This window comes from Vipera berus, assembly GCF_964194415.1.
Source record: "Vipera berus genome assembly, chromosome: 12".
Lineage (NCBI taxonomy): Eukaryota > Metazoa > Chordata > Lepidosauria > Squamata > Viperidae > Vipera > Vipera berus.
In genome coordinates this window covers 13,640,038-13,660,706 of record NC_138215.1, presented here as the reverse complement: position 1 = coordinate 13,660,706, position 20,669 = coordinate 13,640,038, and the positions used below count along the sequence as shown (strand labels likewise).

General features: G+C 44.5%; 1 protein-coding gene across 1 annotated transcript in view; it reads left to right on the top strand.

Moving 5' to 3' along the window:
- Positions 1–20,669, top strand: part of ADAMTSL3 (ADAMTS like 3) — a 157,278-nt gene that overhangs the window by 7,127 nt on the left and 129,482 nt on the right. Inside the window, exon 2 of the mRNA XM_081337175.1 lies at positions 8,464–8,551. Coding sequence (XP_081193301.1) covers positions 8,474–8,551 — 78 coding nt within the window. The 5' untranslated portion in view covers positions 8,464–8,473. The remainder of the gene's footprint in view (positions 1–8,463; positions 8,552–20,669) is intronic.

Here is a 20,669-nt window from a genome sequence, read left to right as displayed (position 1 = left end):
AGGCAGCTGGTGTTACTTAAGGAGGCATTAGCCCACTGCTCCACCAAGGCTCTGTTTGCTCCCTTCTAGCACTGAGGATGTTACCTAGTTCGGGTAACCTCTGCAAGCAAACGACCAACCTCGGGGAACACCCAAGACCCCTCATTTCAGCCCTGAGCTGCAAATATTCTGCTTCGTGGGTAGCAGGTGTTGCGAGGCCGGGGGTCCTCACCTCCTCCGCTCGCGATGACCTAGTCCAGGGGTAGGCAACCTCGGCTCTTTTATGACTCATGGACTTCAACTCCCAGAATTCCTGAGTCAGCATAGCTGACTCAGGAATTCTGGGAGTTGAAGTCCATGAGTCATAAAAAAGCCGAGGTTGCCTTGTTGTTGTTGTTAGCTGCGAAGTCGTGTCCGACCCATCGCGACCCCATGGACAATGTTCCTCCAGGCCTTCCTGTCCTCTACCATCTTCTGGAGTCCATTTAAGCTCACGCCTACTGCTTCAGTGACTCCATCCAGCCACCTCATTCTCTGTCGTCCCCTTCTTCTCTTGCCCTCAACCTTTCCCAGCATTAGGCTCTTCTCCAGTGAGTCCTTCCTTCTCATTAGGTGGCCAAAGTACTTGAGTTTCAACTTCAGGATCTGGCCTTCTAAAGAGCAGTCAGGGTTGATCTCCTCTAGGACTGATGGCTTTGATCGCCTTGCAGTCCAAGGGACTTGCAGGAGTCTTCTCCAGCACCACAGTTCAAAGGCCTCAATTCTTTGGCGCTCGGCCTTTCTTATGGTCCAACTTTCACTGCCATACATTGCAACTGGGAAGACCATAGCCTTGACTATACGCACTTTTGTTGACAGGGTGATGTCTCTGCTCTTTAGTGTGCTGTCTAGATTTGTCATGGCTTTCCTCCCCAGGAGCAAGCGTCTTTTAATTTCTTGGCTACAGTCCCCATCTGCAGTGATCTTGGAGCCCAGGAAAATAAAATCTGTCACTACCTCCATTTCTTCCCCATCTATTTGCCAGGAATTGAGAGGGCCGGATGCCATGATCTTGGTTTGCCTACCCCTGACCTAGTCCTTCCACTAGGAGGCGCTCCTTCTCCAACGATAGCCGAGTTGCAATCCGGAGCCAGCTAAAACTCCCTCTCGACGCTTCGCTGGATTTTGTGGTTTCGCGATGCGTCTTTTAAGCCTTTGGCGGCGGCGATGGGCTAATTACATATTGTCGCGGTCGGCTGATCTCGGGGCCGCGCCACGCTTTCTTTGGCCCCTTCCAGAGAGCGAGAAAGGGGGGGGCGCTACTGGCAAAGGGGCCACTTCCCTCCCTCCCTCCCTCCCAGGTGGAATAAGAGGCAAGAAAAGCAAAGTTTAGACGAGAACGGGAAGGCGTCTAAGCATCTTCGGCTAAGCGGAGCTTGCCCGGAGATTTGTGAGCGAGCGAGCGAGCGTGGCGTCTGGCTGGCAACTGCTCCTTTTCCGTGGGATTTTCTTGGATGCAAAAGAGAGGAAGGCACGGTGGTTTTTCCTGCAGAGACGCCCCTCCCGGAAAACAGGTAAGAAGGGGATGGTGGTGATGGTTAGGTCGTTTGGATCGGATTTTACCTATGAGTGCCGGCTTTGCAGAAACAGCAAGCGTTCCTCTGTTTTCTGCAACAAGCATCAAGGGGCAGAAGCTACAAGTGGCCGGGTGTGTGTGTGTGTGTTGGGGCGGTTGGCAGCTGAGAGGCTGGCCACAGGAGTGCGTGGACTCGCTTTAAGTCCCCAGAGGAAAAGCTGAACTAATACTGGGTAGACAAGGAAATAAATCTAGTCAGAAAGCGCCGCCTTGGGGATTAGCAGTTGCCCCCTGCGCCCCCCCCCCGTGATATTGCCTACTACATTGTTCGAACTTTATTATTCCTGGAAACCTTCGAGAGAGGCAGTGTGCATTCACACGTAAGGGTTTTTATTCAGTCTTTTTTTATTTAACGTGTCAAACGTGTCGGTATCGCGCTCTGCCTCTCTTCATCCTTTGAAATCCGCGAGATGTAAGTTAGAAACCAGAACGATTTCGCTGGATCAGATCCCGCAGGTGAGCAAAAGGTGGATCCGACTCAAACGCTCAGGAAGCGTGACGTCAATGCGTCACCCAAAAGTGATACACTTAGTCGTGTGTATGCTGGATTTGATGCAAAAGGACCTATGGAGCCAGCATGTGAATGGACTCGGCCGAAAAACCTGAGCTGTTAAAGACAAAACTTCTTTCTAGGATATTAGACAAGCGCCCAAATTCCCACATGCAGATTAGCACTTCTTATTGAATCCTTCCTTCCTTCCCTCCCTCCCTCTCTTCTTTCTTCCTTCCTTCCTTCCTTCCTTCCTTCCTTCCTTCCTTCCTTCCTTCCTTCCTTCCTCTTCTTTCTTTCTTTCTTTCTTTCTTTCTTTCTTTCTTTCTTTCTTTCTTTCTTTTCTTCTTTCTTTCTTTCTTTCTTTCTTTCTTCTTTCTTTTCTTTCTTTTTCTTTCTTTCTTTCTTTTCTTTCTTTTTTTTTCTTTCTTTTCTTTCTTTCTTTCTTTTTCTTCCTCTCCCTCCCCTTCCTCCCTCTCCTTCCTTCCTTCCCTCTCCTTCCTTCCTTCTTTCTTTCTTTCTTTCTTTCTTTCTTTCTTTCTTTCTTTCTTTCTTTCTTTCTTTCTTTCTTTTCTTTCTTTCTTTCTTTCTTTCTTTCTTTCTTTCTTTCTTCCCTCCCTCCCTCCCTCCCTCCCTCCCTCCTCCCTTCTCACTGGCTTCCGCCTCGGAGGGTGGACGTGAGTCTGAGAAATTGAGAACTCTCTCTCGGCTCCTGTGCTGCGTCCTTGACGGATGACCACAGTTGAGACTAGAATTGATGTTGCTAAGACAGAAAAACGGTGAAGGGATTTTTTTTGTGTTCCGTTTTACGACCTTTCTTGCCGCATTTGTGAAGGGCATCACTTTGGTTACTCAATCATTAACAGGGTTGTTAAGTGAATCTGAAGGTGGGTCACGTGACCCCGGAGCACTGCCAGGGTCACAAGTAGGAATCGGTCGTCAAACCCTCCAAAGGTAAGTTACGTGACCAATGGGGATGCTACAGTGGTCATAAGTGTGAAAAACGGTCGCAAGTCACTCTTTTTTTGCGGCGCCGTTGTAACTTTGAACGGTCACTAAACGAACTGCGGAGGACTACCTGTAGCCTCTGAGCAGGCAGAGTGTGCCGTTAGTTTGAGCGACCGCGGCGTTAATCCACGACTGATGGAGCCACGAAACCACCGCGGTCTGGAGCAGGGGCAGCCGCCCTGCGTGGGGTAGGGCGCAAGAACTTTTCGCTCTGTCCACAGGACCGCGCTTAGCCGTCGCTAACGGAGGCCAGCGTCGCTGAATTAACTCGGCTGGGGTCCAGGCTGGGCTGGTGCAACCCTCTGGGGATCCTCCTCCTCCTCCTCCTCCTCCTCCTCCTCCTCCTCCCCGTTTCATGCTATCCCAGTCACTCGGTCCCCGTTTCCCCCCCCCCGCGCGCGTTGGGTTCGCGTCGCGCGAAATTTGCGCGGGGCTCCCGAGGCGGCTTCCGGGCTAAAAAGGGACCCAGGGGCGCGTTCAGTGGAATCCACCACCATCACCACCACCATCACCACCCCTTTCCCACGTTCCCGGGAGCCGACGCGTGTCAGCAATCCCTTCCTGCATTCCCAAGCAAGCTGCGGGTCACCGCTGGCTCCAGCCGCGGATTCCAGGGCGGGAAGGCTGCTGGCGGGGCGTGGGAGGAGGAGGAGGAGGAGGAGGAGGAGAGGGGCTCGCGCGCGCTCGGTGGCTCGGGTTCGCACGAGTCCTCTGGCGCGCCAGCTTGCCTGCCCCGGCTCGAGCGCGCAGCTCCACGGAGGGTCCCGGGCGGAGGGGGGGCGCTCGAGAGCCGCCCTCCCGGTGGCTTGGCTTCCCAGGGACCTCGGCTGGGCGGTGGGTTGCAGCCTGGCAGGCAGGCGGACGGACGAGCGAGCGAGCGAACCCTAACCGTCCCGCCTGCTCCGTTGGAAGGGCGGGCACTGGTTCGCCTGCCAGCTCCGTTCTGCAAGCCTGAGGCGACGTCCCGGGACTACTTCGGACCGTCTGCGGACCGGGGTCCCCCTCCTTACCCGCTGAGGAGGCGCCGAAGGAGAGGAACCGCCGCACGAGGTGGGCGAAGGGGGCGGTGGCGGGCAGGGACCCCGCAGGAGCCCAAAGGAACGGGGCGCAGCTCTTCTTCTCGCCCGCTTTCGCTTCGGGGAGGGGAGGGGGGTGGGGTGGACGCCACCCCCGAGAGGTTGAGGACTCTTTTGCCTCCTTCAGTGTGGTAGTGAAGTAGCCTCTGGGCACGTGGAGAGTGCCATTATGTCGAGGTCTGAAGAAGGAGCTGGGTGGGCTGGGTGGGGTAGGGACGGGGAAGAACCAGGCTCGCCAGGGAACCCCATTGGGTGAGCGGACCTGGTTTTAGGAGTTTTATTAACCTTTGGTTAACTTAGGGAAACCAATGGTTTAGATATTTTTTATTTTATTTTTATTTATTTTAATTCCATTTATATCTCGCCCTTCTCTGAAGACTCAGGGCGGCTTACAAGCTTAGCAGTAGCCTTCATTCTATGTATATGCCTGCTTATTAGGGCTTTCACACACACCCCAAGCGGCATTATTACAAAGTCAGCTTATTGCCCCCAACAATCTGGATCCTCATTTTACCTACCTCTGAAGGATGGAAGGCTGAGTCAACCTTGAGCCTGGTGGGATGCGAACCTGCACTAATTGCAGGCAGCTGGTGTTACTTAAGGAGGCATTAGCCCACTGCTCCACCAAGGCTCATCTTGGTGGAGCAGCAACTCAAGGCTCTAGATATGCCTAGAGCCTTGAGTTGCTGACTAGCCAGCCGTCTGCATTTCAGTCTAGAAAGTTGGAGAAAATCAGCCTAAACTCACCTGCTTCACCAGGTTGTTATGCCCATAAATTGAGGAAGGGGAGGCAGAGCAAGCGCCTTGAACTCCGGAACACAGCAGGTTGTGCTTATAGCTGAATAACTGCAGGTTGCAAATAAACCGACAACCGGTCAAAATGTACTTAGCAAAAAGTCTTCCAAACTATTTGTGGCTGTGATCATCCATTACACTAAATGGTAAGGTGGATTGCTAGCCTGTTGCGTGAACTTAACAGTTGCAGGTTGCAAACCACGGATTGTGGCTTTGTTGTAAGGCGGCCGAGGCAGCAGGAGCTTAATGTGGTGGTGTTGCGCACAGCCACTCTCCCACTAGTCTGCCTGCCATTCTACATTATGTAATGTACATCACAGGCATTTTTGTATCCTATCCCATTTCAAAGGCAGTGGGGTGACCTTTGTTGGCTTAATCCCTGCTGTGACACAGAGACTTTGTATGGAAGAAATGCAAGGGAATGAAGTTCCAGTGGCATTGCAGACTCAAACTTTACTTGGCCATGATTTCCAAACCCTTATTTGAAATCTAATCAATTTTCTAGCAATACTTAGAAAAACATACATGTAAGTATCTCAATGCAGGAACAGATTTTTTTTTTAAGTCTGAAAGTGGGATTCTTACAGCGTGCCTGTTGACCAAACCAGATTGGCAGAGAATAAACTTGGCAGTTTCTTGAATCAAATCTAATTCACATATTTTTTGACTTAAAATTTCCTTAAAGTGATATCTCTGGAATGAAGAGGGCTCTTCGTGCTGTACTTATTTTGCACAAGGTGGCATACGTGGGCTGTGTTTCCACACCATACACATATTAATCGGTGTTCTCTGTTGGCATTTGCACCGTTCAGATTAACTGTTTCAGGGTTTGCAAAAAGTGCTGAAGGATAAACTAAATATAGGAGCTTGGTACTTAAAAACTGCCAAGCCATGAATAAAAAAAAAAGCCAGATTGAAATTAAATAAGCACAGCCTGTGGTGCACAGGTAGGTTTTTAACCGATCTGGTTAAGCACATTGAGTAAACTCAACCCGACAGCCACAAACTACATTGGTTGGATTAATGTGCAATCAACCAATCAATTTTGTGTTTGCATAAATCCAATCGTTGTCGGCCTTTTGAGGTAGGCCAGGACAGGAAAAGGGAGATGATGAAAACTCCTGGAACTTTAAAGGTAAAGGTAAAGGTTCCCCCGCACACGCGTGCTAGTCGTTTCTGACTCTAGGGGCCGGTGCTCATCTCCGTTTCAAAGCCGAAGAGCCAGCGCTTGTCCCAGGACATCTCCGTGGTCATGTGGCCGGCATGACTAGACGCCAAAGGCGCACGGAACGCTGTTACCTTCCCACCGTGGTGGTCCCTATTTTTCTACTTGCATTTTTAGGTGCTTTCGAACTGCTAGGTTGGCAGAAGCTGGGACGAGTAACAGGCGCTCACTCTGCTACGCGGCACTCGGGATTTGACCCGCCAAACTGCCGACCTTCTGGAACTTTAGGGCATAATAATAAGAATCTTGAAAACCCAACAGATCTTCCTTGTGGCATCCTCTTCTACCCAAGAAGATACCATGTCTGAGGGGCTTCGATCTAAAACTAGCCACTCTGATGCCTTTGATTGATTTATGCATTTTTCTTTTGGGGTTTAAAACCGTGTGACAGAGGATATTTTGGAAGAAGGCTTTATCTTCAGTGAAAGTATTAAATCTTATAAAAAGGAGGACTAGGAGGAGGAAAATAGCCACCCTGTTAAGCCTTTATGGCTTGATCTTGGTTACTTGATGTTGTTGATATAGGTGGTGATGCTGGCTTTCTTTTCAAGTTGAGCTTCAATCTGCTTCAACATGGTTGAGCTGAGAAACTAAACAGGGTTGGGCCTAGTTTAAGTATGGATAAGAGAAGTATTTCCAGAGCTGTAGGTTGAACGGGGAAAGTGAACAACATCCTGAGCAAGGTCATAGAAAACTACTTTTATATCCTTTTCTAAGAGAACTCTGTAAATATGCCTTGAATTTTTTTTGGTAGGTGAGGGCTATGTTTGATATGGGCAGTACCCCGAATTGCAAATATTTGAGGTAAGCCCCCATGTACAGATATAGTCCTCGGCTTACGACCACATTTGAGTCCATAATTTCTGTTGCCAAGGGAGACAGTTGTTAGGTGAGTTTTGCCCCATTTTGCAACCTTTCTTGCCACGCTTGCTAAGCGAATCGCTGCTGTTATTAAATTAATAACGAGGTTGTTAAGTGGCTTCCCCCTTGACCTTGTCAGAAGGTCGCAAAAGGGGATCACATGGCCCCGGGACACTGTGACCGTCCTAAATACGAACCAGTTGCCAAGCGTCTGACTTTGGATCAGGTGACCACGGGGATGCTGCAATGTCCGTGGGTGTGAAAAGCAGTCATAAGTCACCTTTTTCGGTGCCGTTGTGAAGTTTGAACAGTTGTAAGTCAAGGACTACCTGCACATCGTCTAAATCGGTCGAGTCATTGGGAACCAGGTTCATGTCAAGCTTGTTTCAGGCAGCTGGAATCCCTGAAGTTAGGCATGTTAATTTTGGGGAAATAAGCAGCTCTTGGACGTGGAGCTTAAAAAGCACAGTTAGTCTCCATCCTTCAGCACCTTTTGCAGCGCTGGCACGACCAGACAGGCATCCACGCTGGGCACGTGGACGGAAGAGAAAGAAGCACAAGAGAGGGCTTGATCGAGAGAAACTCTGAGGCTGCCGCTGCCTAGCGTTCTCTTCACCTTTGAGCAACGTTGCAAACCCCTTGTACTGTAACATCATGAAGGTGGAACCTTGCCAGCCGGTTGGCTAAAATCAGAAACCTCTTTGCAGTTAAGTTTGGGTGGGGAAAATGCTTTTCATAGAAAGGGAGAGTAAAACCAGCAGTTGGTGAGTCTCTAACTCTGCAGACTTTTTTTTTTTAACAAAAGAATTTGTTTTGGCAGGGCAAGAAAGGCAATTTGACTATGCCCTTTAGACAAAAAAAAAACAACGAAACAAAACAAAACATTGAAAGATCCTCTGTTTCTAATCCACAAAACAATCCTGTGCGCTCCCCTCCCCAGCCTCTCCTCCTTTCTGCAAAGTTGAGCGAGAGCTGTTGTTTTTTCCAACATGGCTTGGATGTTTTGGCAAATGCAGCTTAAAAGTTCTGGCCTTTGCCTCTTTTTTTTTTTTGTCGGGAAGCAGGGCGAAAAGTGTCGAAATAACGGAGCAGGTTTGATTTCGTTTTGGCTGCAGGGGACAAAGGGACGGAGAAGGTCTAGGCCTCCATACACTGGTGGAAGAAAGGAACAAGGGGAAAGGGCTGGCTCCTCCTGGCCTAACTGAGAGTCCCTCACTTTTTATGCTGGACTCATTTTGTTCCTCGGGAGTCTCTATTCCTGGCCAGGACAAACCTCCACTGTTTAGGCTGCGCCGTTTCCAGGGACTGGTTTGGACTGCTCAGCTCAATTTGCTTTAGTCATTCAATTTCTGGCAGGGGGCATTTTGAGAACTACGCATACCGACCTCCAAAGTCCTTTTCTGCTCTTTTCAAGGTCCCAGAAGATGGCCAAGGTCAACATCCCCAGACGGCTTGGGAAGGTGCTTTGGTCCGCTGTCATTTCCATCTGCGTCAGTCTTCAGGTAAGCTGCTCATGGATCGGAGGAGAAAAAGCTAATATAGCATCATGGTCAAAACCAGGACCAGGCAGGCGGTTTGCAGCGCCGACTCAGGTACCAGGAAATCTAGGGCTCTCGAAATTTAAAAAAAAATAAAAATTCAGAAAGAACAAAAACAAAGTAAATTTGATGTTATTGGATGTTGTTTTATTTTATTGAAGTTAATTTTTATGAGGCAAATTAAGGACGTAAATTAATTAAGAAGTTAAGTAAATTCTATAACTTTTGTTTAAGGAAATGTCATTTTGTTTAAGGTGTCACTGATTGCAGAACTCCCTAAGGCCCCTGTCTCCAAAGGCAAGGATGGAAGAATTAGGCTGGGGATTACGGGTCATAAATTCCGTCCTCTTTTCAAAAGGAATCTAAAATTTCCCACCTAAGAGGTTGCTGAATTATTCTTTGTACAAATTTCTCTGCGAGTTCTTTATTGTACCCTAGAGGTTTTGGTCAGCCGGACAAACATGAAGAAGAAATTATCATTTTTTAAAAACTCACTGACTTGTAGTTACGTCTTGTCCCAAAGGGCACAGAAGCAAAGGCTGAAGATTAGATACTTTCCTCGTTTCCCCCAAAAAGACAGTTATGAATTTGTCAAGCAGTCTCTTCTGTGAAACATTTAGCCATATCTTCGACATACTTCAGCATTGACAATGCTAACCGCAAAGCTTATGCAAGTCTCTTTGCTTTTGCTTTTATGACTAATGGTAGCCTTCTAATTAGTGTTTTTGTGATCTAAACAGCTGCCACCCCTCCTTTTTTTTCTTTTTTCCTCTTTTGGCAGAATTTACATGGGGTAGAAAAGAGGTAGCTGGGAGCCTTGCTTTAGAAGCAATGGAGTATTAATGTGTTTTTATATTGTAGAATGTTTTTTTTCCCCTTAAAGTTCCATCGAATACTAACAAAGTGGGAATAGGTTACCGCAATAAAACTGCTTATTTATTTAAGGCATTTGCCAGGCCAATATCAATACTGGAAGACATTGAGCAACGAACGGATTTTGAAATATTCAGCATAAGGTTAACCTGAGGAATCGGCAAAACCAGCAACCGGATTTCTGCCTGAAAACAACTTGACTGAGTGCCTTCTAAAATTGTATAGTGCTCATTCTTGTAGAGCACATCTGTGTAGTCTCAAAGGGGCTTTTTCAAAAGGCAACTTGACTTACGTTTTTGTTCTTGAGATAATAATAATAATAATAATAATAATAATAATAATAATAATAATAATAATAATAATAATAATAATAATAATAATAATAATAATATAATGATGATGATGATGATGATGATGATGATGATGTTGGAAGGGACCTTGCAGGTCATCTAGTCCAACCCCCTGCTCAGGCAGGAAACCCTATACCATTTCACACAAATGGCTGTCCAGTCTCTTCTTAAAAACTTCCATGTTGGAGCATTCACCACTTCTGGAGGCAGGTTGTTCCACTGGTTAATTGTTCTCACTGTCAGAAAGTTTCTCCTTAGTTCTAGGTTGCTTCTCTCCTTGGTTAGTTCCCATCCATTGCTCCTTGTCCTGCCTTCAGGTGCCTTGGAAAAGAGCTTGACTCCCTCTTCTTTGGGGCAGCCCCTGAGATATTGGAACACTGCTTATCCTGTCACCCCTCGTCCTTCTCTTCATTAGGAGAGACATTCCCAATTCCAGCAGCCATTCCTTATAGGTTTTAGCCTTCAGCCCTCTAATCATCTCAGTTGCTCTTCTCTGCACTCTTTCTAGAGTTTCAACAAATACCTGTAGAGAACTCTCTACAGATGTGGATAATGGGCCCATGAACTGGGCTTCTGAGGCTGGTGAGAAAGAGGCCGTTGTTGCTCCTACCGTGACTGCTTGCCTTACCTAAGAGGGCCTTAGAGCAGTGGTGGGATTCAGCTGGTTCGTACCACTTCGACAGAACCGGTAGCTAATTTTTGGTTGCCCAGGCCCAGAACGGCCTTTCAGAAGCGGCAGCCACACAGAGAACCGGTTGTTCACATATCTGAATCCCACCACTGAGGTAGAGACTAGCCAGGAAACAGAAGACAGAGCCCGTTGCTTAAGTATGGGTCCATCGTGATGCCTTTTTTGGGTGTGACCCTCTGCAGCTCTCCACTTGGCTCACAGTCTAGCTAACTATGGGGAATATTTAAAACTTGGCCTCTTTGTTTATTCCTGTTGATTTCAAGATGACAGATTGTCATGTTCTGGACCTAGTGTGAAGCTCCATGATGTTCAGGGTGCTTGACAGTGGATATTTAGGTACAGGTGGTGGGTTAAAGAGCCTCTTTATTAGTGCAAAGCAAAAACTGCAGAAGAACATTGATACACACTGAAAAAGCTGCATCTGATTTATCTTCAGTGTTGCTAGAAAGAATAATGCAATTATACTGGAAAATGGTCTCTAGAGAAATATGGTTTCCAGGAAACGTCCAGCTAGTTATGTTTCCAAATGCATGAAATGTAAGTTTACCCAAATGAATTGTAAAACAATGTTCAAAGTGCCCTTAAGGCTGTCGTTACAAGACAGTTGCTAACTGTTAACTGTTGGTATTTACCATCAAGATGGGCAATTTCTATGGCCTGATAATCTTATTGTATTGAACTTGACCGTGCCAAAATTGTGGCCGATTAAGAGGGATGATTTAGATTGTTTTTCTGCTGCCATGACATATATCATTTGGCAAGATTTTTACCAGTTGAAGAACAGCAGTGGCTAAAATGCTACTATAGTTTTAGAAGCATACATTTCACATGACTCTGATCTGCATAATTGTTCATCTCCTCCATGACTCTGCAAGTTTATTGTTTCAGATATATTAAAAAAGACATTGGCTGCAAAGTTGATAGGGACTATGACTAGTGGGTTGAAACTGGCCCATTTGACTGATAATGTTTCCTGATCCTTTTTTTCTTTCTTTGAGTGAAATCGAGATAGCCTAGTCCGGACACCTTGCATGTTTTTTATGCATGGCAACTTGGTAAGGTATCTAGAGTGCAAGTTCCAGAAATCTCAGCAATGACGAGGAAATTCTGAGAGTTGAAATTCATACATCCAGAACTTGTCAAATGCCACTATATGACATAACATGTTTTGTTTCATAGAAACATAGAAAACTGCCAGCAGAAAAAGACCTACTGCCCCATCAAGTCTGCCCTTGGAGTTTATTTGTTTATGGTTATTTGTTTATTATTTTTAATTATTATTTTTATACTTTAATTTTTTTTAAAAAAAAATTGTCAGATGATCGACATGGGTTTATCCCAAGCAAGTGTAAGCTCAATTCCTGATGATTGACCCAATTCTAGTTTGGCTTACGGAGTTGCAAAAAAACCAGCCGTGATTTATTGCAATAAACCATGCTGAAGACAAACCTTAGGTTAATACTGTATATGAATCTAGTCATTCTGTTGATTGCTTAATTTTTGTTTTTGTTTTGTTAGTATATGATGCAAATCTAGCCATTGGGCCTTGTGAACAGTTGTTTGTTTTAGTGCTAAGCAAGAATCTGGCCAGTTGTGGGTTTTTTCCAATTAGATTTAAAAAAAAATAGCATAATGGGATAATGTAAACTCATTTGATGTCAAACGAGAGATATAGGCCTGGGCGGATACTTTATTGTTTAGGAAAAGGTACGGGTGTGGGCCTGGTTGTAGATCTTGGCTTCCACTCATGTAGCAGCTAGCTTTTTTGGCAATATGGTGACAGCTTATGGCTATATGTTAGAAAGGAAGGTTCAGTAAAGCTGGCAAGCTGACTATGTGGGACCTTACTGTATAATTCAGACTTTTGGGGGTGTCAGGAGTGATACCTCTCTGGGAATTCTGTTGGAAGAAATCAAGAGCTTTTGTTGGCTCCAAAACCATTGTTGCAACATGGCTACCACTGTGTGCGCGCATCTGTACATCAGCTCAAGAACGAAGAAAATGTTCTTCCCGGCTACGTTTGCGTACCTAAATTCCATTTTTCTTTTCCTTTCATGTAGTTGTGTCCAATTCTCGGACACGGCTGTTTCCTTGGCAAGGTTTTTCAGAATTGGTTTGCCATTGTCTCCTTTCTAGAGATGAGAGAGAGGGACCGGCCCAAGGCCACCCAGATGGCTTTGTGTCCAAGGCAGGACAAGAAGTCCCAGTCTCCCGGTTATCAGCCTGATGCCTTCACCACTACCCCGAATTGAACATCAGACATTCCACTTGTGTTTATTGCTTGGATGCAGAGTAGAGTTGGGCTGATGCTTGCTAACAGAGGTGCAGATATCCAAAGGTGAGGGTGAAGGATTGTTCTCCGAGCTTGTGGGTTGGTTTCCGAACGTTTCCTTACCAGGCTAGGTAACATCTTCAGTGGAATTTAGGGGATGTCCGTGTCAGTGTTCTTCTGACTATAAGTGCTTCAGGTGTGGGTGTATCAAGTGAGTGTCTTGTGGTGGGTCAGGTGTGATTCATCAGTGAGTTGCGTGATGAGTCTTGTGATGGGGAGGTTACATCAGATCAGGGTGATTGGGAAGTGAACGGGTGGTGGGGGGGCTCGTGTGGGTTGGTTGAGGACTCACACCTGACCCATCACAAGACCCATCACAAGACCCTTCCTTGACACACCCACACCTGAAGCCCTTGTGAATGGAAGAACACTGGCACTGACTTTCCTTAAACTCCGCTGAAGATGTTCAGAAACCAACCCATCAGCTCGGACAACGAACCTTCAACCTCATCCTACACCTGAGCTACAGAGATTCGCCACTATTGTTTATCCAAAGGTATTTAGAAGATATTTTCTGGAGGGCTCCCTGCTTCATGCAAATGTTTCTTGGTTCACTGCTATATTTATTTTTTTGTAGAATGACCATAGCCACCCATCTATATCACTGAGTTTGGGCAATGCTCAGTGCGAGACGTAATAGCAATAACACCCAGGCTTATATACCACCCTGTACCATTTTACAGCCCTCTCTGGGTGGTTTACAATGTCAGCATGTTGATTATTATTATTATTATTGATGATGATGATGGTGATGTTGGAAGGGACATTGAAGGTCTTCTAGTCCAACCCCCTGCTGAGGCAGGAAATTGGACTAGAACAGGCATGTCAAACGACGTATCAGGACTTTTCCCCATTGCTGGCAAAGGGGTAGGCATGGTTGTGGTGTGACGCATCCAGCCCGTGGGCCAGCAGTTTGATATGCCTGGACTAGAAGACCTCCAAGGTCCCTTCCAACTTTATTATTATGATAAATCTGGATCCTCGTTTTACTGACCTCTGAAGGATGGAAGGCTGAGTCAACCTTGAGCCGATCAGAGTCAAACTCCAGGCTGTGGGTAGAGTTAGCCTGCAATACTGCATTTTATCTACTGCACCATTACATAAAACCTAGAAATCATAAAATAGCATCACATTATAGCCAAGGTCCCTAAAAACCATAACCTCATCAAAACACACCTATTGGGCTCAATATTGCAAGACGTTTGGCTTTGTTCCCATCTGGCTGATTCAACAACTAACCAGCTGGAGGCCAAAGAATTTTTTTTAATGGTTTTTTCCTCTCTTCCTGTTTTCAAAGTCGTTATTTCACTTGTGTTGTGAATTGTCCGTTAAGAGGTGAGAAGTTAATGTGAATAACACCCATTTGGAAGCACTGAGATGGATTTTTCCAGACTGTGTCTGATCCATTTCTTTTCTTTTCTTTTTTTCCATGTAGAGAACTTGGTCACTGGTGTAACACTCAATCTCAGCTGCGGAAAATAAAATACTTTAAATTAATAAGGTTGTGTCTTATTAATAACAATAATGCAATTTTAGAAGAATATTTTACTTCCTAACAAATGTGGGCAGCTGTTGCTGTGGCAGATTATTATTATTATCATTATCATTGTTATTGTTAAATTTTGATTCTGCTTTTATATATATATATATAAAATAAATATATATCAGAAGGTCGGCAGTTTGGCGGGTCGAATCCCGAGTGCCGCGTAACAGAGTGAGCGCCTGTTACTCGTCCCAGCTTCTGCCAACCTAGCAGTTCGAAAGCACATAAAAATGCAAGTAGAAAAATAGGGACCACTACGGTGGGAAGGTAACAGCGTTCTGTGCGCCTTTGGCATCTAGTCATGCTGGCCACATGACCACGGAGACGTCCTCGGACAAGCGCTGGCTCTTCGGCTTTGAAACAGAGATGAGCACCGGCCCCTAGGGTCGAAATTGAAACTGTTTTTATCTGTTAAGATTTTCTCAAAATTGATTTACAGTTAAATATCTGAGCTATTTCCCTCACAATAATCCTCCCAACAATTACATTTCTCATATCATAAAAAAAGATACTTGTTAAAATTTGATTCTGCTTTCTTGTACGCACAGGTGGATGAAATAAGTTTACAAATATTCATACAGAGCAGCAAAATTTCAAGAGAGGCATTTCCAATAACTCGGAGCCTGGAGGAAGGACAGTTGATGCTTTTCTATTGAGTTGAAAACAAAGCTGTTCTCCAGCAAAAATAAATCTCCAGATCTGTGCATTTTCCATTAAGATGTATTTTAAAGTAATGGTGTTTTTCCCCCCAGTATACAGCCCTGAAACAGCCCTGATAATGTTACCTAGTCTGGATAATGAACCGTTTGCAAGAAAACAATCAATAACTTCAGTGGTAGACTGATAGAATTTGCACTTAGACGTCTGTTTTTGACTGCCTTGTGAACTCCAGAGAAATTATATAGAGGCGTAAAGGCATTGGGCCTAATTCTGTAATATTTTGGGATAGCTGTTTAAATTTAAATGGGATTTTTATTGTTTGAAAATGGTGACTATGAGGTCAAACTTTCTTATTTTTCTTCTCTGCTTCTTGGAGCTGAACCTAAGCATTACGCCCCCCCCCTTCCCATTTTAGCCATAACTAGCCAATTGCGTTTCCTCTTCATGTGACGTGAGTCATTTTATCTCCTGTTTGTCGTAATGTGTGAGAAAAAGAGCAGAGAACAGTTCCCATTTTTATGAACTTTTCCGAGAAACTGCGTTTGATCCCCTCATTCCACTGCCGAAGGAGGAGAAAATATTGAGAAGGAGATTCAAGGCAGATACTCTCTTAGCCTTGTGATTAATCTGGAAGTGATTTCCGTTAGCTCACGTCATTTTTTTTTAATTGTGTGTCACTGAAGAACATTTTATTGGGTGCGCCAAACACTTGAGCTAGTGCAGAGGAATACTTCACAACATTGCAAGAGCGTGTATATATAGACCTTGGAGGTCTTCCTATACCATTTCAGACAAATGGTTATTCAATCTCTTCTTAAAAACCTCCAGCGTTGGAGGTCCACAACTTCTGGAGGCAAGCCTGATTAACTGTTCTCAGGAAATTTCTCCTTAGTTCTAGGTTGTTTCTCTCCTTGATTAGTTTCCGTCTGCTGCATTTTGTCCTGTATGCTTTGGAGAATAAGCTGTTCCTCTCTTCTTTTGGCAGCCCCTTAGATATTGGAATACGGCTATCATGTCCCCCCTAATCCTTCTTTTCATTAAACTAGACCACATTTTCGGCAAATGAGAGCCTCAAGGAAGAAGGAGGGGCTTAAAAGAGTCAAACCTTGTTGGCTACATATATAGCAATTGGTCCGGAGGTATGAAGACTGACATAACAGCAATGGAATGCCGACTGACTACATGTGGTGGTTTTTGTTCGCTTCTTTTATGGGCGAGCAAAAACATCAAAGGGATTCATCAATTATTAAATAAGTCTTTTACTTTTTATTAGCTCAACGTTTTCAGGATAGGCTCACGATGAATGAGTTTTAGGAAAGGCCTGGCTGTGCTGGAATAAAACCTGAATGGAATATAATCTAACCCTTCCTGAGGGCATTGTAAAGAGTTTGAGCAAAATTACAGTTTTATTGAGCAATGCCGTGTGAATTATTGTGATTAGCCATTCTGCTGCAAAAACAAACCACTCAGCGTATTTGCTGTTGCCAAAAATACTATTGTTGAAACAGGAGAAACAGGCAAGTTGGTCAGCCAGCCTGTTCCTCCGCGAAGCCAAATGCCTCAGCTTTTTATATAACAATAATTTAGGTTTGCAATGTGCTGTGGTCTCTGCTTTTGGTCAGGGTACAACATGTGCAACAGAGCTAAGTTGCAAAGAATATTTGTGCAAGAGCAAAACCTGAAGTTCCACCTTTGCTTACAAGATTTTTTGCTATAACACAAGAATCTAGTCAACTAACATTCAAACACTAAATTGATGTTAGATAAGAGTCAACAAAATTCAAGAGCGGTTGGACTTAGATCTTAATGGGAACGTAATAACGTTAGGCTGATGACTTGCTTAACTCCTCCCCCTAGCTCTCTCTGCTCTTCTCCCACACTTCCTTGTCATTGCTGTGTTCAAGAATACAATCTGTAGAATTGCAGGCTTTCTTTTTTTAAGTGAGCATAAAAAAAAGAAAGGAAGGTTGGACCAAATGAATTTTGAACAGAGTAGGCTTAACATGGAATTGATGGTTTGTTTACGAATGAGTTCTTGCCGATGTGATGCAAACATTTATTTATATGCCACGTTTTCAGCCATAGGTTTTGTTCAGTGTAGAGAAAGGAGTATTGGGTCATAGGGCTGGATCAGATGCCTAACTCAAACCTCGTGAGCTGGTGCCGGAGCTGAAGAGATGGACAGACTGCTGTTATAAAGTGGCTTAATTTGCTTGTATGAATTTCCTTTAAACTCCTCATTCATAAGAGTGCTGTGCAATGAAGGGAAATTGAGGGAAAAGGGATTTAGTGTGACTTTGCTACTGTGAATTCTCTTTGCCTCCCTCCTGCTTCTCTGTCTCCTGGCAGGAAGCTTTCAGCTGCAGTAGCAAAATTCCAGTTCCCTAATTTTGCATCCCGGGCGTCCAATTAATACATCCATTTTAACTACTTAATGATTTTGTATTCTTTATTATGCAAGTTAGTTCCAGAGTCACATTTCAACCCTAGCCAGCTTAATGCAAGCTTTATTGTTAGAACTGAAACTTAAGCTTTATTAGGATTAAGCATTTAGTAGCGTAATTTGCCTATACAAAGTGCCATGAATAGATCCTCTGTACATAAATGCATTTGACATTTTATACTGACTTAAACCCAATATGTTATCTTTAACTAAAAGAAATTATGAAGAAGGCTTTTCTTCCCCGAAAGCTTGTTTTCCTTTCCCATTTTCATTCTGTCAACTTAACATCTTTCAGGTCAAAATTGAGGTTGGAGATTGAGCTCTTGAATTATATATATATATATATATATATATATATAAAAGCGGGTGCAGGAGGAATAATAGGACCGCTGCTATTTTTTTTTTACTCCTCCTTTAAAATCAGTGCAAATCATAGTACGTGGAAGCCTGTGCTTTATAATTACGACAGCAAAATGTTGGCAGGAATAGGAATATTTATTTTAATAGAGCCCATCATTTTGTTGCTGTAGACTGTAATTGCATTGAAGATATATGTACGCGCGGAACTCTTTCGAATGCTAATGGGATTTTTGTATGTAAAGTTCACAAATGTCAGCAAGGGAAGACTTTCTCTGCCTTTCTTATTCAAGGAACAAAAAGAGGATGCCAACATAGAATGAGTGTTTAGCTTGTTTTTGTACTTGCAAAAGAAGACGGAAGTCTTTAAGAGCTCTCATTCAACTCCAGTGTTTCTCAACCTTAGCAAGTTTAAGATAGGTGGACTTCAAGCCCCAGGATTCCCCAGTCAGCCATGCTGGTTTAAGACATGGGTGGGTGCTCTATACTCCTTCTGAGGTTGCTGAACGGCAACTGCCCATCTCCCGGGCCTTTGCTGTGGGGTTGTTGGCAAGTTGTAATATGGCAACTCACTGGACTCACTGGAGAAGAGCCTCATGCTGGGAAAGATTGAAGGCAAGAGAAGAAAGGGACGACAGAGAATGAGGTGGCTGGATGGAGTCCCTGAAGCAGTAGGCGTGAGCTTAAATGGACTCCAGAAGATGGTAGAGGACAGGAAGGCCTGGAGGAACGTTGTCCATGGGGTCGCGATGGGTCGGACACGACTTTGCAGCTAACAACAACAACAATATGGCAACCTCAACAAAGACATAAGTTGCCCCGTTTGTGCCAAAGAGCTTTAACCATTGGCCAGCTTCTTAATCTGTTCTTTCATATTCTATTTTTAATCCTTCCGCTTCTGTTGGAAGCACTTTGTTTTTAGAATTATGGCTGATATTATCCAGTGTGTGTCGAATTCTCTTTGCTAGGTTGCATTTCCAACAGACAGAAATTTGGGACAAAAATAGATCAAATCCCAGCCCAGCCTGGCTCTTTGAAAGAAGTGGCTCTCTTCGCCTCTTGAGAAACACTTTCAGAATGCATTACTTGTGAAGTGGCTGCCTGATAAAAAACGCTACCTTCTTGGGCTGCTGGAAAGTGGCTGTTGCTTTTTTCTGCTGTAAAAGGATCAGCCTTAAGACGCATTGGATCAAACGTTAGCACCACGAAGCAGCTGTTTATCCAAAGGAAAACCAAACCAAAACATTGGTCGGTCTAACGGTCTAGCTCAGGGGTCTTCAACCTTGACAACTATAAGACTTGTGGACTTCAGCTCCCAGAATTCTGGCTGGCTGAGGAATTCTGGAAGCTGAAGTCCACAAGTCTTAAAGTTGTCAAGGTTGCAGAGCCCTCGTCTAGCTGGTGCTGTCTTGATTTCAGTTGTAGGATTTTTTTTTTATAAATGATATTGACATTTAATGACATTGAAATAAATTCTGTTCTCATGGACTCCCGGTTTACTGTGGCTGAAGAGCTGCTTCATTGGTCCTTGAGCCTTGGTGGAGCAGTGGGCTAATGCCTCCTTAAGTAACACCAGCTGCCTGCAATTAGTGCAGGTTCGAGTCCCACCAGGCTCAAGGTTGACTCAGCTTCCATCCTTCCGAGGTAGGTAAAATGAGGACCCAGATTGTTGGGGGCAATAAGCTGACTTTGTAATAATGCCGCTTGGGGGGTGTGTGTGTGAAAGCCCTAATAAGCAGGCATATACATAGAATGAAGGCTATTGCTTAGCACATTGATTTGTGCTTTAAATTGTAAGCCGCCCTGAGTCTTTGGAGAAGGGCAGGATATAAATGGGATTATATATATATTGTAGGATGAAGCAGCATCATTGGGTTTCCATTGGGGTTGACTCCTCAAAAGAGTTTTGGAACCTGTAGGTATTTTATCTATTGATGTAATTTGTATGCCATCCATTTTTCCATCAAATGGACTCTGAATGTGTCAGGAACAAAGAATCAGGACCACCCATTACATTCCAGTTAAGCTGATTTATTGCTCATGCCTACACACAAGAATCTAGTCAACTACTGGAACAGCACTAAGTTGGCACTAGATGAGAATCAATGGAATTCCAGAGGGATTGGATTTAAAGTGTTTGTGGGGATGTAATGATACAAGGCTGATTCCTCTCTTGACTCCACCCACCAGGCTCTGCTTCTTCTTCCCCGACACGGCAGGTTAAACTACGATAAATAATAGAACAAAACAATTACATGATTAAAACATTAAAATGTCAGACATTAAAAGCTAAAATACTAAATCGAGGCAAAGGACAGAGAGGATTTAGAGGTCCTCTTGTTAGAGCTAGATGCCTGCAAAAGAATCACAGTTTCTAAAATTGTTTCTCTGTTGGGGAACTATGACCACGATAACATCAAAATGTGCCAAGAAGTCAGTAATCCTTTGCAGCCCCATTGAACTTACCTCCATGTTTCTATGGTTAAAATTGCATCGTGGTTTATTCATGACTTAACATTGAGATTCTTCCTGACAGACCAATTCCAATTCCAATTAATTCTGGGGAAATTTATCTGGGATGCCTTGTCACTTAAGCAATGCTCTTTTTGAAATACGCTGGAAGAAGAAACATCAGAGAACATTGCTTCAATGTGGAATTCCACAATGAGGTCAACCATGCTCCAGCCCACAGTTCAGCTTGCACAACTTATTCCAGATGGGATTGGGGCAGATATTTATTTATTTTAGCCTCCCCTGGAAAACAAAGTGTCTTTCTCAGAGCCAGTGTTGATGTTTTTACTCTCTGCAGTTCTTAATGCGAGATTCCCCAAGA